Source organism: Poecilia reticulata, chromosome 21 (genome assembly GCF_904066995.2).
Source record: "Poecilia reticulata chromosome 21, P_reticulata-male-v2, whole genome shotgun sequence".
Lineage (NCBI taxonomy): Eukaryota > Metazoa > Chordata > Actinopteri > Cyprinodontiformes > Poeciliidae > Poecilia > Poecilia reticulata.
In genome coordinates this window covers 17,900,005-17,918,240 of record NC_088850.1, presented here as the reverse complement: position 1 = coordinate 17,918,240, position 18,236 = coordinate 17,900,005, and the positions used below count along the sequence as shown (strand labels likewise).

General features: G+C 41.6%; 2 protein-coding genes across 3 annotated transcripts; one reads left to right on the top strand and one right to left on the bottom strand.

Annotated features, from left to right (window-relative positions):
- Nucleotides 1–87: 87 nt before the first annotated feature.
- fkbp1b (FKBP prolyl isomerase 1B) lies at nucleotides 88–10,983 on the bottom strand. Its single transcript, XM_008398282.3, has 4 exons — nucleotides 10,754–10,983; nucleotides 9,413–9,460; nucleotides 2,190–2,302; nucleotides 88–869 (listed from the first exon to the last, which is right to left on the bottom strand). The coding sequence occupies exons 1-4, from the start codon at nucleotides 10,788–10,790 to the stop codon at nucleotides 741–743; spliced, it is 327 nt and encodes a 108-aa protein (XP_008396504.1). The 5' UTR covers nucleotides 10,791–10,983; the 3' UTR covers nucleotides 88–740.
- A 115-nt stretch (nucleotides 10,984–11,098) lies between these two features.
- On the top strand, nucleotides 11,099–18,191 carry wdcp (WD repeat and coiled coil containing). 2 transcript variants are annotated; one of them, XM_008398283.2, is made up of 4 exons: nucleotides 11,099–11,382; nucleotides 12,937–14,851; nucleotides 14,998–15,118; nucleotides 16,329–18,191. In XM_008398283.2, exons 2-4 carry the CDS (start codon nucleotides 12,938–12,940, stop codon nucleotides 16,520–16,522), a joined length of 2,229 nt encoding a protein of 742 aa, XP_008396505.2. In that variant the 5' UTR covers nucleotides 11,099–11,382; nucleotide 12,937; the 3' UTR covers nucleotides 16,523–18,191. The 2 variants fall into 2 exon arrangements, with proteins under 2 accessions (XP_008396505.2, XP_008396506.2); XM_008398284.3 differs by lacking the exon at nucleotides 11,099–11,382 and having other exon boundaries at nucleotides 12,701–14,851.
- The last annotated feature ends 45 nt before the right edge of the window (nucleotides 18,192–18,236 follow it).

Genomic DNA, 18,236 nt, shown 5'->3' with positions numbered 1-18,236 from the left:
TCTGGTGTGAATATAGTAAAAGAGTTCGCTGATCACTCTTTTGACTTGATTGTATGAACAATTACAAACAGGACGCAGAGCTCTCAATACAGTACATGCCAAATTTTATTCAGGACTTGGTCAATAAACTGTTGCAGTGGTAATGGCTCTTCAACAACACTGTACAGTATTGGGTTGCACCTGATAGGGTACACTTGCATTAAATGTACAGATAGGTTATAAAACAAACTGAACAGCAACATCATTCAGAGGATTCAGCAGGACAAGCCTTTATCAAAGTGTCTATGCAGACAGTGGTATATAATGCCCAGGATTGTACGGAGCAGAAACGTGGGATCTTGAACATGTGTACCCGTCCTCTGTTGTGTGAACTGTAAGGCAGTTTAGATTGCAATAGATTTTTGGATTTTTATCTGCTTAAAGACTGTTCAGACAGAACTAACATTAGATGAAAACTTTTTTTGTAAAAAAAGCATGAATCTAAAATATAAGAGTAAAAGTAGAGCAGGACATGAATATCTCTGAACAGAATCTAAAACGACGAGATGCCAGTGAAGCAGCAGAAGTTACATTTAAATACCGAAAAGAAGATGATGTATAAATCAAAACAAAGAAGAGAAGCGGGCGGGAGGTCGTGGCAGGCAGCAAGCAGGTATGGTCTCCTGTAAGAACAGGTCGTGGCGAATGCAGCCCCCTCCAACCCCCGGTCGACCTTCGATCCTTGTGTCGTAAAGCGGCCGTCACTCCAGCTTGAGCAGCTCCACGTCAAAAATAAGCGTGGCGTTTGGCGGGATGACGCCGGGGTGGCCTGTCGCTCCGTAAGCCATGTCTGGTGTGCAGGTGAGTTTCGCCCTCTGGCCGAGGCTCATCTGAGGCGCGGGAAAGAAGACGAACACATCTGGATTTAATCGCAGCGTACTAACAGAGAGAGTAATTTATATTCATTTACTGGTATATTCATACTATTAGGAAATGTTACATACAAAATAAGGTTTGCCTGTTATCTCTTTACATGAATGAGTTTTGTTGTCCTAGGATTTAAAAAAACAAACAAAAAAACGTACAAGCAAGTGAAACCTAAGCTTAAGTGTAATGAGATCTCTAATTTTACAAGAAATTTTAACATATACTCCCTTTAAGTTAATTTTCAAATTTAGCTAAATTAACACAGGGACAAACTAAACAAATTATTTTAAACTTCAGTGAGATACTGACACCAGGTTGCGCACAGCTGAAACAGAGCTTCCTATACCAACTTACCTAAACCTGGAGATTTGATGCAACTACAAAATAAGAATTGTTTTCATTTTCCGTTAATGTAATCTTCAATTCAAAGTTCAAATTTTATGCACGAGGAGGTTCCAGTGGAAACGCCACATTAGTGTGCAACCACTGCAAAATCATGTTGTCATGTTGCAAACCATCAAAACAAGGTTGAGAAACATCACCTTGCTCTGCACACATTGAAACATTGAAAAATGTTTCAATCTTGACTCAGAATCAGATTTATTGATTTTTCAGACAACTATTTATAACATCTGAGTAGAAAATATTCATCTATTTGGGCTTTCTTATGTATATGTTCTACAAATTATGAATCAAAACATTACTGAAGTTGATTTCTGACTCAGGAAAAGGCTAAAAGTCTTTTTCATTACCTTTTTGGCATCTAGACCAAGTTAGACCAGCCCCATTTCAGAATATGGACTAAATCATTCTACACTGAATAGAAAAAAAAAACAAGTTTTGGATCTATAATACATTTATGCATGATAGTTTCATGTCACTTCAGTGGTTAATGTCTGAAAGAATTGGGAAATGTGCCGACAATCCTCCCGGGCAAGTTCCAGTGGATGTACCACAAACTAATTGAATCATCCACCTTCTACACCCGTTGGGGGATGCTGGTGTTTCTCTAGCAGTCTTTTGGTGTAAGGTGGGCTACACACCGGTCCATCACAGGGTAACATAGAGACACATGGGACAAACAAGCATTCAGAGAGGCCAGTTCCCCTTACAGTTATGTTTTTGAACCATTGGGTGAAGCTGGACTACCTCTAGACACCCCACACATTCAAAGAGAGAATAGGCAAACTCAAAGCACAAAGAGCCCAGGCCAGGATTCTAACCCAGGACATTGTTGCTGCAACGCAACAACGCTAACATCTGAAAGCACATTGCCTTCTTACCTGTGCTACTCCTTCCTCCCATCCTTTTATAACCTCCATCCTTCCAATCTTGAACTTAAAAGGTTTGTTCCTGTCTCGAGAGGAGTCAAACTTTTTCCCGTTCTGCAACATACCTGCCAACGACACAATAAATCCAAACACTTTGAGATAAGGCAATCGCACAAGACACGGGTGTTGGTTCAAATAAACAGACATGCTTCCGACATGGTCTGCAAACGATTATTAGGCTGGTGTGGTTTTCTTTCTCGACTGCGATGAACAAAAGCAGTGGGATTCTGAAGTCATTGGCCTAGTTTAGCAGATTATTTTTAAAAGTTAACTAGGCCGTCACTTGCATGTATGTAGACCACAGGGAGAAAAGGATAACAAAGGCACAGGACTCTGCTCCTTCAGAAACAGACCAAACATCCAGGTTTTATAATAAGATTGAGGCCAAGAAATACTTATATAAAGGCAGAAAAACACTGCTCTTCCTTCGCAGGGTGCTGTAATAACTTCAGAGATGCAATGGCTTGTGAACTTTGAAACCCTTTAAAAGCCGAGCAAGCAAAACAATCACACCCTTAAAAACAGTTTGTTATTGTTCCTGCACAACCAATCTGTACCTGTAAGCAAACCCTGCTCTAAGGATCGGTTTGTCTCCACAACTTGGGAATGAGCCGGGTCCAAATAGTAACTTTGGAAGGTTTGTTAAAGGCATGTACTTTGTACTGATCTACAGAAGATGCCTCTAGCACCAGATGTAAAAAGGTATTTTAGTATCAACAAAGCTACAGGCCAAAACACTTGACATTCTTTGATGACTTCTTTTCAATTTTTGATGAAGGCGAACTTTCAACTGCAGCAACTGTAAGAGAAGTCTGCAGATGGTCCGCTGAAGATTTTTGCACAGAAATATACATCTAATTTCTCTGTCTACTGCATTTTTCATGTAGAGTACATCCATCACTGCCTCTGCACAACAATTTAGTAAAAAACATTGATGAAGGCTGGCTGAGTTTGTCTACTGAGCAAATTTCACATCTGCACGTGGATCTTTCTTCGCCAGCTGCTAAATTTCTTATTGATCTCTCACTTATAGAGGAGGTTTCTGCACCTACACCATCACATTCAGCCCTATTGTGATGGAGGAAAGACCATCACCATTTCCTTCAACTTTTTTAGTACAAAACGGTGCGGAGAAGGAGTCTTCTGTACAAAGTTTGTTCAAAGAGCTGAGTGTGTTGAATAAGTTGGAAAGTGTACACAGAAGGAATTGCATACAATATGCAAAATGTGACTCCAAGTGCTTCAGTGCTTTTGGAAAAATCTTACAGATCGGGACAATGTTGGCAATGGTGGTGTGGGAGACGTTTGATAGAAGTTTGTCCCGCAATCGGTGGGTTGCCAGTTTGATCCCCGCTCCACCCGCCTCTTGTCGTTGTGTCCTTGGCAAAACACTTCATCCATCTCGCCTGCTGGTGATCAGATGGTCCAGTAGTGCTGGTGTAAGGCAGCCTCACCTCTGTCAGATCACCCCAGGGCAGTTGCGGCTACTATCAAGTAGCTTGCCACCATCAGTGTGTGAATGTGTTGGTCATTCATTTTAGGTGAGGAGAAGCAGCCAAACCGCCAAACATGTTGTTATTATTTGGAGGGCTGCTAGCCTAGGGTGGGTGTGAAGAGGTGGTAGCCTGGGCATGAGGTCATTAAAACCCTGTCAGAGTTCACATTCTCTGACAACTTATATCCGGGAATGCATGGAGATATCGAGGACAAACTCCAACTGCGTCCAGGATCCAACTATTTTGACACCACCGAAATGAACCATCAACATCTGACTATGGATAATTTCCAGTGCCTGGTCAAAGCCAGTCTGGAAACTCTCTCACTCCTCCAGTTTCTGATGCACCCTGCAGACACCATCAAAATTTTGAGTTTTAGTCTTATGGTAAAACGTTAGCTTGTTTTACCACAAGCTTAATAATTTTTATAATTTAGAACTTTGTCCATTTTTACACCAGTAGCATAAAACAAGCTCAGTCGTTTTGGCACGTCACACGGAATGAAAGCATCAGAAAGAGAAAAAATATCCTGACCACCTGCTTATCAAGTGGCTCCGTGATAGTCCCCAATTTAGCTGCCTGTCATAATTCTTTCCAATAAGTGTGAATATTTGGCATTTAAAGTTGGTGTCAACCAAAATGTAGTCATGGTGTCTTGCCCTTCTAGTCATATGAATGTTGATACTGTACTGCTTCTCCTCTTTCGCTTCCCCTAAAATTAGCGAGTCTACAGTTTCCGAGAAGCCTCCGAAGTCCATATATCAATGGCCACGGCCCTTTCCAATCGGGGAGTCAACAGGTTCGCACACACACCAAGGCAAACGCCACCTGCTGCAGGTCATTCGAGTAGCAGGACGACAACTTTTGGCAACAAGCTCATAAAGTGGGTTCAGTTTAGTGAGTTCAGTGGGGGGCAATTCAAATTAAAACACTGTCCACATGAAGGGAGGCTATGGAGGGATGATGACTCTTGTGATTGGACGACGGGGTTGTGGATGACGTAAAGAAGATCCGGAATATATATAAGCTACTTTTTTTTTTTTTTTTACTGTAGGCACAGCTAAGTGGATTTCACGCAAGGTGAAATGTCCAATGAAAAGATGGTGCATATAAAAATTTGTTCAAAAGAAAAAAAGGGAATAACTTAACAGAATGATTCCCAATATTTACACTGCACTGCACAAACAAAGCACTGACCCAGAACCCATATTGCTGACCACCCAAGACTCACAGAGTGTCACTGCTCTGTTATCAGTTTTTGTGTAGCTAAGCCTGGGCGAGGTCTGCAAAAATAAAGCCCAGCCTATCCCTTCCTGCGCTCGACTCCCAGGCTCTCTCTCCCCGTCAGAGGGTTTCACTTGGTTGTAGGCTGGCGGGACGCCATACCACACCGGGGTGGGGTTATTTTTACTCCGTTTACTGTATCCTGTGTTGCCCCTCGTCTAGAAAAGCTGCCAGTAGAGTAGCCCCCTGGGCTCAAATGCAGATGAACTGAGACGTGTGTAAAGCTATCTGCCGACCAGACCCGCGTCAGTGCTGCATGGTCAACATGTCTTAATGACTAAGTCGTCTCGCACATTATTCTTCGCATAATGGAGTAACTTCGAGAAGGAGTACTTAGAATCAATTTATTACTATAGTCTTGGTTGCATCTTTTTCATGAACAAACAAGGTTTGTTTAATTAATATAAGCGTATATAACTTATTTTTCCTCACGCCATCTGAGGAATGGCGCAGAGTACAGCTGCACTGTATTCTGCAGCTGTGTAGAGGGTATTATGTTTACAATCAGAATACGAGCTGTGAAAAAAGCCTGTCAAACAGTCAATCACTCGTCAGGAGATGATGTCCGTCTGAATCTCAAGGTGTTTTTTCCCCCCTCTCTTGCATAAACTCCACACTGTTGGTAGCGAAAACATCCACAGACACTCAAACAACATTTCCTCCCTGGAAGTAGTTTGGCAGCTCGTGACTTTCAGCCTACTCTTCAGGCGCACCTCTTAATCTGTCAAGCCTCAGCTTTGGTGTTCTCAGGTGTCAAAGTCTAGAACCTAAACTTGTTATAGAACAACCCAAATTAGGCTTTCCCCCACTGGTAGTTTTATTTAAGTAAAAAAAAAGAAAAAAAACCTAGGAGCACTGCTCGTCACAGAAACCCGGTGCCGCCAATCACTCCATTTATCTCGGACTCATTTTCCTTTCTTCGTGCTGGCTGATACCGTATCAGCCTACGTTTTCCTCCTTTGGCGACAGTCTGATATGCTTAGAAACAAGCTTGAGACAGCAGGACTGCAGCTGTTAGAGCTGCCACTCCGTGAGCACATGGACATTTGGGCTTCATGACAGAAACAGGGGCATGAGTGAATGAGAGGGAACCGCAGTGCCTTGACAAAGTATTCAAACCTCTTGAACCTACGACTACAAACGATATCTTTCAATAGGATTATCTGTGATGATGAATCCCAACGCTACATAATGCATGAATGTGAAGCGGGACAAAAATCAAACAGGTTCTACATTTATTGCAAATTAAGAATATTTGCTAAAAGTTCCCTTGCGATTTTTATTAATGCCAATATCAAAAACACTGAACATTGGATTGAACTGTTTACTTCATCATTTGGAAACAGGTCATTTTGGCACAACTGGAAACTAACAACCTAAACTAACCAGCCAGGTAAGGACAGCACTAATCATTAACCATGTAAACACCATGATCCCCACCATTAAGACAAGATTACGGCCAAAGATTTAGAGAGAAGCGGCAAAAACAAATGAGGTGGATTAGCAATGCTTGCCAACAACTGACAGTGTCATCCAGGACATGTTACTGTGGAATATCGTCTCTTTCACCTGGATATTTGGCTGTTAACATGTCACGGCGATCATTAGACCGTCAAACACCAACAGTCTAATGATTGCAGCAAATTTCTTCAGATTTTCTGCGAGACTGACTGCTACAGGAGATCCTTCCTGTCCACAGCATCAACATCCACGTTGACTCTTTGGAAGTACCTGGTTGAAATTAGTTATAACATTTAACGTCCCTTTAGGATGAATAAAAGTATTTTTGAATTGAATGTGAATTTATTTCAAATATGGTGGTGGCATCATCATGGTGTGGGGAAGCCTTTTTTCGGCAGGAACAGGGCAGTCAGCCAGAGTGGATAAATGGAAGAATCTAAACAAAGAATGAGACATTTTCCCAAGAGGAATGGGTAAAGTTATACAAAAAAGATGATTCATGATGGCTGAACAATCTGTTTAGCTTTTCCTGTGGACATCGCCTTGTATAAATTTCCACTTAATGTGCTATTTTATGTTGGGCCATCGCATAAAATTCCCCTTAAATCTGCACTTGGAGCAAGACAAAATGTGTAGAATAGGAGGCATGAATACTTTAGAAAAGCACTGTATTCTGCAGGTTTGAGTGCCAGAGCTGGTATCTGCCGCGTTGGCAGTGACCTCTCTGCTAATTTGGGCGATCGCAACTCTCACCGGGAGTCAGAGAGAGGTCACCGCCGCAAATCTTTGTGTCTGTCCGCTCTGGCATGCGAGTGTCTGCACGTCTTAGATCCCTGGGGTGAAAAGACGAGAAATCAAAAAGAAGAGGCACGGCGGTTTTGAAGAGCAACAGAGGAGTTCTGGATTGCTAAATGCTGGAAAACAGAGCAGAGTAGGTCCTTAATCTAGTTATGTTTGGAGAACTATCTCTCCTTACCGTTTGAGGTCGTGTCTCTATTTCTGGTCAAATAGAATCAGGGAAGGGTTGAGGAAAGGCCAACACTCTCAGATTTTGAATTAAGAGTTTAATTAACAAACTCTTCCAAGAAACTTCTTTGTGCGAGATTCTAATTGCTTTAAAATAAAACAACTATATTTGATATTTCTGCAAAAACGGGAGTGTCTTTAGTCGTTTTCCACGATGTATAGTTTTTACATTTCATATAAAGAGAAACATTTTCCATCTAATCTGTGCAAATGCATTTTCCCATGCTCATACAATTAGATTTTTTAGCCTTTTGTACAGACTTGCTCTGGCTTAACTCTGTACTTTGTAAGGCATTGCCTCCAAAATACCAGCAGCTTACAGGCAAATCCAGCCGGTCGAACGGCAAAGAAAATTAAAGATGGGAGGGGGAAACGTCACTTTAAGTTCAACAAGACAATACAGGAGTCCAAGAGTAACTGATTTGGAAACATCTATTGGAAAACACTAAGAAATTACAGCTAAATTATCAGTTTTGTATTAAAAAAAAAAAAAGGAAAAAAAAAAATCGCGACACTTCATCTTTGCTTTTCACTACATGTTGCGCATAATCGCTGTCCCCAAATGGCCAGCCTAAGCCAGGAGACTCCCAACAGAGATCATCCTAAAAAAAAAAACTGAAGCCTTTGTCTAAGCTGATGTTCATCCAAGCTGTTAGCAGACTCCATCAAAAGGGACGCAGAAGCCAGTTTTCTCACACAAGACAGGGATTATTAGTATCCCAGACGTCTACTTTGTTAAAATATAAACCAAATGTTACAGAATATAAAATAAAAATTGGTTTCAGACGTCACAAAAAAACAAAAGGTATTTGGCAAAATTGTTCTATTTGTACATCACTGCCTGCAAGGTCTCATTCTCCAGACGTTCCAGAAGGTTCTGCTTTGGGACCCCTGTTGCTTTTGCTCTCATCCTATTGGTCCCATACTATTTTGTAAAGATATCTCATATCACTATTATGCAGATGATGCCCGGCTGTGTATTTCTTTTCTTCCAAACTCAGTTTCAAAACTCTGTATTCCACTGAAATGCCTCGCTTCCACTAAAACCCAATTGGTTGACAGTTTTCTTTATTTAAACGAAGAAGAAAACTGAAAATTATCTTCGCACCAAAGCACTAAAGATAAGGAGATCACTGGGGCCATCAGTGTTTGAGCTAAATCCACAAAGTTTAACTGATAAACATTTACTCATCGGAACATCCTTGAATTTTATTCAGTTGAAAGTGACTCACACATTAGTAAAACACAGCTGAACTCTGGGCCAAATAAACATTCAAATTACTGCAAAGGCAAAGAAGAAAAGCCCAGAGGCAATGCCACAAAAATACCAATACTTAACCAGTTTACGGTAGAAAACGTGCCAGAATGGACCTGGTTCTATATGCACATAAAAGAAAACACGTGATGCCGACAGATGACATGTGAACTAGGTTCTGTTTACTTTCTGTCTGACCTAGTTGTCTGGACAGCCTACCCCGAGGCACAGAACAGCCCAAATTTATTTCCCCAAACGTCTCCATGTCTTACTGCCCCACCTTAAAACAAGGCCTTCTGACAAACAGGAAAACGAAAGCAGACGCATGTATGTGCGTGTGTGTGTGTGTGTGTGTGAGTGACAAGCTGAAACAGACTCTAGCAGAGGAAAACATCTGACTTCTCTTTCAGAACCAAAGCAAACTAATGGTGCCTGACAGAGGAGGCGCAGCCCCGCAGAGCTTATGAAACTCAAACCAACACGCAGGTGCACCGGCCTGCAGAATGTGGGAATTGTGCGAGCGAGCGACTTGTAACATGAGCAGAGCAGACCACGTCCAAAACGGGCAGATTTCCTCTTTCAGCAGCAAGGACAAAGGAAGGATGCAGAGTTTCAAGAGAATCAGGATATGAGAAAAAAAACAAAACAATTACCTATGTAATGAACAACACATGTTTGGCCTTTCTTTGGAAATGTTCGCCCTGTTAAGAAAAGAAAGAAAACAAATATTAGTGTATGCTCACACTTCTGAGAAGGAGAGGCTTATCTTGTAATTCAATAGTTATGAAACGGTAAATATGTTTTTAGATGCAGTTTTTTTGTTGTTGCCGTTTTATGTTGTTTCCTCTATTCCGCATCATTTTAAGTTAAGCTTTTTCTGCAAATTGGTTTATTTTTCTATTCTGTAGTAAAATGTTTGAGCTGCATGTTAGAATCTGGAATGGATTTAAAAAAGAAAACATGGAAATGGGTTGTTAAAAGGACCAATACAGATTTTAGAGATGCACGAATCGAATCAGTCAGCCAAATATCCGACTGTCAATATTACCTTCATTAAAAGCAGACTGACCTTTTTTTTCTTCATAAAAAGACATTTTTGTTTCATTTTCTGAGAAACAAGCTGTAGAAAACGGGAGAAAAAAATGAGAAAAACTGAATTATCTGGTCAGTTTATTTTTTTTTAAACCCAGAAATTGTTACCACCCTTTGAAATCCTGTTCAGTGCAGCTTAAATAGATTTGATTATCAAAGATCTTTATCAATCATGAATGTGCAAAGAAACCAAACAGGTCATAGTGAGTGCTAAAACCCAAGGAAGCTCCATGAAGGTTTGGGGTCACTTTCTAAAAACTTTACATTTCATGCATATTCCATGACACAGTTGTGTTTTTATTGACACTGTGCATTTGTGGGAGGGGAAAACTCATCTCTAGATTGTTTTAAGTTTAAGTTCCAAGATCTCCAGGATCCAAACCTCTGCTCCCTGCCTTCAAGCCTGGAGACTAACTTCATTCGGATCTGTCACTCCCTTGTGGCAACAGTAGCCTGCATGCATTTTGCTCAGAGTATAAATATAATCTGCTTACTTTTGACAATGAGAGTTAGGACACAGGTTCAGGTTCCTTACTTCGGTTTTTGTCCGAAATTAAGGTAACAATTTTCTGATGCCACGCAAAACAGTAATTTACGGAGTCCCGTTATGTCAAATTGGTAGGACTAGCACGTTTCATAGTGAGTATGGAGCGTTCTGGAAAGATGCCATGCAAGCCTTTCAGTGAGGATGAGCCCCTTCGAGATTGAGCGTTATCACACAACTCTAATTATAGCTCAAACAGGTTTTTAACTATCTACGCCAACTCGTAATATTCATTTATGAAAATTGTACTTTTGGAACGGCAACATTATTCACGAGCACCACGACATTCCAGGGAGTCAGCAACAGCACCACTTCCCACCCCGCATCAAAGACAGCCCAGGCGGCTACGTTTACTTACCATCACCAGGAGATATGGTCTCGACTTCTACGCCCATGGTTGTGCTACTTTGAAGGCTAACTAAGAAACATAAAACCTAAAAAAGCCCTTTCAACAGCCGGCGTTGCCCTCTTTTGCGGCTACAAGTCGGGCTTAATCGATTGAAATCATGTATTCAGCGGACTACCATCGACCCCCGCAGCCTCGACCAGCCGTCACACAGAGAGCCCAGATATTCTGTCGCGAGACACAGTCGAGAACTACAACTACATCACGATCTTGCGCCCCATCGGGCAGATGCTAGTTCTTGTTGTTCATTTGTCTGTTTTTTTTTTTTTGGGGGGGGGGGGGGTTGTTGTTGTTTTTTGCCTGGTTGTGTGTGTGTGTTTTTTTTATGCAATTAAGTATTTATTTTATTTTACAGCCAACGGTTTATAAAGCATTCAAAGAGGCGAAACAGAAATTATTGGTCAACAAACTACATATCCCATAGTGCACTTACCCTAGTACGATTAGTTTTGTTTCCGGGTCACTCACGAGAGCAACGTTGTAGGCACATTTCAGCCGGTAACAATGTGAAGAAACACGAAATGGTGTTTCTATCTATGCTTTTGTCACGTTTTCGTCTGAAACGGCTGATGCATTTTCAGGTATTGCTAAGTAAAGTCGCATGTTTGTGCAGTCCTGTTCGTAATTTGATTTCACATCTACTTGCCAGACTTGTCTGTAAAATTTGTGAACTCAGTGTAGAAATAGCTTGTGACCCCATAGATCATATCATGCTCAATGTTTAAAAGTATTTTTGCTATTTTGTTTTGAGTTCCATTTTAAGCAAGATACAGAATTCCCTGCAAGTGCTTCAGGTGACATCAAATAAGGCAGATTATCTAAGTTATTTTGGAGCGTTTATTTGTTTGATTGTGGATTCAAGTAGGTTTGCGTAGTAACTTGATGGCTTCATCAAAATGCTGGAGCCAAATGTGAGGATTTTGCATTGATTTCTGCCAAATTTGGCAACAACATTGGCATAAGATGCGATTTGTCAGGAGGACCAGGGCGGAATTGCAGATTTCTAGTTTATGTACTTGGTGGAGATCTTCAGTCTGATGTTTTTTTCAAAATGTAAATGCAGAACTTTGACTATTTTTAGTCTAAGAAATTTTTTTAAAGATTTTAAGTGGGGTGACAGACATAAAAAAATTATTTATAAAAAAATTATATTTTCCTTTTTATTGTCATTCTTATCATAACATAAAAACGACAACATTGTCATTGCAATAATCTTTATTGCCCCTCAGTGGAGAAATTCATGTGTACCAGTAGCAAAGTAACTGTCAACTTAAAGCATGTAGATCTAAACAAAAATACAAATATAATTTTATATTTGTAAACATAAAATATATATGGTAAACAGACCTAAGAATAACATACTGTACATTAACAGGAACTAAGAAACTAAGGACAAATTTATAACATAGGAAAATACTGAGCATTTGTTAATAACAGACTCCAATTTAAAGAAATATGCAACTGAGTAATGTAAAAAAAAAAAAATGTAAAGAAACCTACAAAACATCTTTGTGCGCTGATATTTTTTTATTTCAGATTTTTAGAATGCCAAATATGTACATAAAGTAATTTTATGGGAAAATTCAAATCTGAACATATTGATCCCACTTAAAATTCTGAAGATTTTTTTTAATGTCAGTGACTGATAGAAACCCACTATAGGATATAATAATGTTTCATCTACTCCATCTTCTCCATATTTTACTTAAGGTTCCAGATTAAGATCCCAGATGTATATTTGCTTCTTTGTGTAGTTTTACATCTCCCTTATTACTTGAGCCTAAGATCTATTTTGTAAGGCTTACTACCAACTTTCACCATATCTAAAAAAAGACAGTGCGGTGACCCACTCAACACAACATTGTTAATACCCTGGGCTCCTAACTGTACGTTGTTAAGGTCATCCGGCATAAGCAGCTGTAGGTGTTCGTCACGACAGCCTCAGCTCAGGCAGAGGGGGATTAAAGCGTGTACTTGGGAGGAGACACAGGAGAGGCTTTTGCTGTTCTTAATCTGCACAGGTAGCAATAGCTACCCTTGTTCAAATAGTAACTCAGCTAGGTCTCTGTCATCAATGCTTCTTTTTTGAGACGTATACATTTGTCTTCATCTAAGATTTTTTTTGTTCCCTTCAGGATGGATCTTGGTAAAGCAAAGCTGCTTAGGAGTGGACTCAACACTCTGCACCAAGCCATCCACCCTGTGCATGGGATTGCATGGACAGATGGAAAGCAGGTCTGCTTGACGGCTCTCTACTTCGTCAATGGCGAGGTGAAGTTTGGAGACACCAACGTGATCGGGCAGTTTGAGCACGTCTTCGGACTCTTCTGGGGCCCGCTGTGCTGCTCGGACTCCCCTGCTCTTCTGGCTGTCCAGCACAAGAAACATGTCACGGTGTGGCAGCTTCAGCTCAGTGCTCTTGAGCAGAACAAGCTGCTGTGCACGCAAACCTGTGAGATGAGTGAGCCCTTTCCCTTGCTTTCTCAAGGCTGCGTCTGGCATCCTAAACTGGACATGCTGGCTGTGCTGACGAAGCGAGACACGTCCGTGTTGTTTTCTGTCAGGGTCGACAACAGGAGGATCAAAGCAGACATCAGAGGCAGTGGGCTCATTCATTGCGCTTGTTGGACTAAGGATGGCACCCGCCTGGTGGTGGCTATTAGCAGTGCTCTGCATTCGTTCATCTGGAATGACATCCAGAAAAGCCTGGTGGCATGCACCTTTTGCCCTATCTTTGACGTGGGGGGCTACATCTGTGCAATTGAGGCCACCGGGGAAGCTCAGGTAGCTGTGGCAACAGAGCTACCGCTTGATAAATTATGCGGACTAAACTCCGGGATAGCTTTTGACCTGCCAGCAGAGACCGAGACCCTGCAAGGTCAGGGCTCGCACGTAGTCATGGCAGACGATGATGGCATTCTGGATTCGAGAAGGCGGTCTTTTGAGTCAGAGAGATCGTTTATCCCCAGCTCAGGCCCCTTTGATCTTACCCATCTCCTGGCGAAGCACCGTCGCTCGGACCCCAGCCCCCTTATCCACTTGCGCCGCAGAGACACGGTGACAGGTTCTGGGCAGGACAGCTCTCACCTCGTTCTGGTTACATATGAGCGAAAGGTAACTACAACCCGCAAAGTCAGCATTCCAGGGATTTTGGTCCCTGACATCGTTGCTTTTGATCCTCGTGCCTCCACAGTTGCAGTTGCTTCCAATACCTGCAACATGGTTCTCGTTTACTGTATCACACCGTCTGCTATGCCCAACATCCAGCAGATTTCTCTGCAGCAGAACGAAAGACCCAAAGGTGTCTGCTTCCTCAGTGATAAGGTGCTGCTGTTGATGGTGGGCAGGCAGAAGACTACCGATCCTGCCTTCCTTCCATCTTCCAACACGGACAAATATATTCTTCGCCTCATATCCAAAGAGCTGATATACGACGGAGAAACAGCTATTGCACCATCCCCCTCTGCTCTCAACCATGAGTCTTCTAATTTCTGCGCAGGGATTAGGAGGCACTCAGAGCACCTGTCAAAGGATGACAGGGAGCGGCCAGGGATAAAAGACTTGGTTCTGCCTGGAAGGGTAGTTTGTTCGCCAGGGAGCAGACGCAGGCTGGTCGAGGAGATCAGGAGCAACGAACCCAGCCCCGTCACCACCTCCGTGGACTTCTCTGAGCGGCAAGAAAGAGCCTCGTCCAGAGCCTCGTCCATCACGGTAGAGAACTTTGACATGGACCACGTCAATCGGATGGCCAGCCTGGCAGTGGGAGGCCAGGCCAGCAGAGACTCCAGCCGGGCAAGTTCTCCTCGCTTCGAGCCATCGGAGAAGCTCCACTCGGAGCCGCCGACGCTACCCATGCCTGAGAAAACGTCCGGACGGACTAGAGAGCGGTCCCTGGAACAGCTTGTTCACAACATGGAAAGGCTTTTTACACGCTTCGCAGACGTACAACAGTGCCTGACTGAAATCAGAGATTATACGCAGAATGGAAAGAAGGCCCCAACGGTCTATCCCAACGTAACTGATCCCCCGTATGTCAATGTCACATGCCAGGTAATGTTGTAGTGACTCGTTTAGTCCTTACCAAGCACATCTTGTCTAGCCATTGTCCTATGCAGTAACTACAACTTTATTTCGACATTGATGGACTTTTTACACAAGAGCTGGTACTGATTTTCACTTTGTGTTGACACACGCAGAAGCAGTTATCGGAGAATGTGTTCATCGATGAGAGGAGGCCAGTGCTTCTGTGTGATGGGAAGGTGTGCCTGCGTGCCATCCAAGACCTTTTCAACCTTACCACTGTGGAGATGATGTACGGTATGTGTAGAAGAATAGAGCTACCATTACCTAATGGTGTAATGCGTGTCTTTTTGTTTTACTGTCGAACCAAAAGTGGTCTTAGAAGTCCTCTGTGTCTCATAGCACGTAAGATTAATCATGTTGTGACAGAGAGTACAGAGTTAATCAATGGAAACCACTAGGAGGAAACTCCTTAGTCTTCTTGGGTAGGTCACTCGCAGTGTGCAGTTCAGGAAACCTCGTTCGATGGGCTTCCTCCTTCTGACCAGGAGCAGTTGGGTGCTTTTACTACCTGAGCCAACTCTCTTTACACATTATCTTTTAGCTACAGCCAACAAAAACGGTTTACTCCATAGAGAATGTCTTTTCAAAGAGAGTTAATTGTTACCTCGACAACATAGTCTGATATTGTTCTTCTGTTAATGTGCCTCAGCTATTATTGGAAGTGATTAGACGCCTAGATCAGATTACAGGTTTAAAACAAAAGCAGCTTATCATTCCTGATAGGCAAAGTGTTGTTTTGCTTTTGTTTGGTTATTTTCTTCTGATTAACCAACTCATGTTAACTCAACCTGGCAGTGTTCATATTTGCCCGAAGGACGGTTGGTTTTGCAGAATAGCTAGGCCAAGGTCACCTCCACAAATGACCATTGCCAAAACAAAATTATGTGGAGAAGGAAGAGGTTTGCCAAAAAGAACACAATAATTGGCCTAAAGAGAAATGGCACCTTTTAAGAGCTGATGAAAATTAGTTTGTTCTTTTGTTCTAGGCGCTGCAGTTTGTACTGTAAAGACAGCAAAGTATGCTTATAACTCTGCAGAGGACCGTTGCCTAAAATCACATTTATCTTGTCTTACCAACCATTTATTGTTGAAATGCTCCATCAAATAGGTGAACAAATGACGGATATTGTCACTTTTAAGAAGACTGAATATGTGAGGCTTCTGCTATGTTGCGGATTCTAAGAGAACTGATGGCTCGTATCATATCAGGCACTTTTTAGCAGCTTTTCGAGGGTCTTTGTGACTAAAGAAAACCAAGCCAACTATATTGGAGTTATTTAATAGCTTCAGCTAATTGGCAGATATCTTTGCTACTTTCTGCTGTTGAAGCAACAACTGAAATATAAAAGCTAAATGGGGGCTTCTCTAAAATGGGAAATGAACGGTCATTGCTCTTTTCAACTAAAGCCTGGAACGCTAACAGTCTTGTGTATTTCTTTTCCAGGGCCCTTGTGGATCGTACTTGTGGCAGACGCTGATGGCTTTGTGCCTCTGACATTTAAGCCCAAAGATGAACTGACGGTGCGGAACGGGAAGAGGAAATCTACCCTCCGGACTCCTGGAAGTCCAGAGAATTCCTGTCCATCCAGTCCAGCCCCGAGCCAAAACCCGACAACGACTGCAGTAGCCTCCGTGTAGTAGCTCCTGACACACCTGTACAGACTCTCGTAGTAGTGTTTCTCTTTGACTTGCAAACCTGTGACGTCAATGCCACAGAAACCCACTGTTCATACTGCAAATTATATTTTTATAGTAAGAAAAAAACATGGTTTCTGAAGAGTTGCCCTTTCAGATGGTTTATTTAAATATTGCTTCTTTAAAATGAGATTACCTTAAAAAGCTCCTATATTTTTGTTCTTTGAGGAAATTCCTTTCAGTCTTTACAGTCTTCCTTCCTAAATAGCTACAGTTCTGGAGTGCAATTCTAAGTTATTCAAGATGTGTCCCTTGTCAATATTATGTTTTTTTTTTCTCTTAAAAGAAGTGTAAGATTCAGTTTTTACTCCTAAAATGTCTGAAATTTCACTTTTCTGCTTTACAGTTAACTTCAAATATAAAACTGTTAATGTTATACCTGAAAAATTAGGAGTGTTTAACATATTTAAACAAAGCCACCTATTTTCTTGGTTGATGGCAGTAACACGTCTGACCACAAGAGGGTGCAACACTCCACCAATTAACTGACCAGGCACCAACTGCATGGTCAGTTCAAAAGCAACAATCCGGCCATATGGTTTTACTTTTAAGGACATAAAATAAATGTGCTCTTTGCTATTGTTGTCAAAATATCTACATCTAACCTCAAGTGTAAAAAAGTAAATCAAAATACAAAGATATGTGTATGTGTGCGTGTGTGAAACTAAGTACACCCCATAATTCAAACCAGACTTAAGTCAATTTCTCATTGTTGAGGACTGTAGTCTTATTTTTCTAGATATTACAAGTAGTGTTCACAGCCATTCGTTTGTTCCAGCTCGCTTCACGTCCGTCAACGGTATTTCAATCAAATGGAGGTTTGGCCATTTGCACTTTGGTCCCATCCCTTCATAGGACATTGTTCCAAATGTTTTGCGGCTTATCAGCTCAAATTTTTCTGCCAGTTTCTTTCTAGAATTCTGTTTTTCCATAGTCAAACAATCCAAACAAGCTAGCCATCTTTTTCTAGATCATATTGTCTTGAACTGTACGGTTTGACATGCTAAGTAAACCCAGTGAAGGCTAAGATGTAGCTCCTGGGTTTTTGCAGTTTCTCTAAACATTATGCAACTTGCTGTAGCTTTGGGGTGAATTTGCAGAGAAATTCATACGAGGAGAAAATGTCAACTGTCTTAAACACTTAGTATTTGTAAAAAAAAAAAAAAATCTTGGTTGAAAATGGCCTTAACCCTTTCTAGATTGATGGACGGCAGCAGTTGCTTATTTACAATCATTGCTGTTGCCTTTGCGTCGACAAACTGCATAGAGGGAGTTTCCTTGTTGGTGACCAATTAAACAGTGCACATTTTCTGGCTTCTAGGAGGGATGTACTTACTTCATCACACAGATTCTCTTGGTTTGGAAAAAATTAAATCTATGGCATGTTTGACGGGATACAAGCATATGGCATGTTTGTATCCCGTCAAACATGCCATATGTACACTGTACCTCATGTACACTTGAGGTGAGATTTTAAAACTTGGTAAAGACCAGATTGGTTTTATGATGTTCTTATGGATAAAACTCCAGAATTGAAAGAGGGTGTGCTTTCTTCTATACCATAATGGTAAATGTTATTTATGTATACCAATAAACACACATCGTCGTACAACTGGACCCAATTTTTTTCCCCCCCATACGTTTAATTGCAACACCT

Coding starts and splice junctions, on each gene's coding strand:
- wdcp (XM_008398283.2), top strand. CDS start 12,938: ATGGATCTTGGTAAAGCAAAGCTGCTTAGGAGTGGACTCAACACTCTG. Junction 14,852..14,997: donor ATGTCAATGTCACATGCCAG/GTAATGTTGTAG, acceptor TGACACACGCAG/AAGCAGTTATCGGAGAATGT. Junction 15,119..16,328: donor CACTGTGGAGATGATGTACG/GTATGTGTAGAA, acceptor TTTCTTTTCCAG/GGCCCTTGTGGATCGTACTT.
- fkbp1b (XM_008398282.3), bottom strand. CDS start 10,790: ATGGGCGTAGAAGTCGAGACCATATCTCCTGGTGATG. Junction 2,303..9,412: donor ATGTGTTGTTCATTACATAG/GTAATTGTTTTG, acceptor TGTCGTTGGCAG/GTATGTTGCAGAACGGGAAA. Junction 870..2,189: donor GGGAGGAAGGAGTAGCACAG/GTAAGAAGGCAA, acceptor CCCGCGCCTCAG/ATGAGCCTCGGCCAGAGGGC.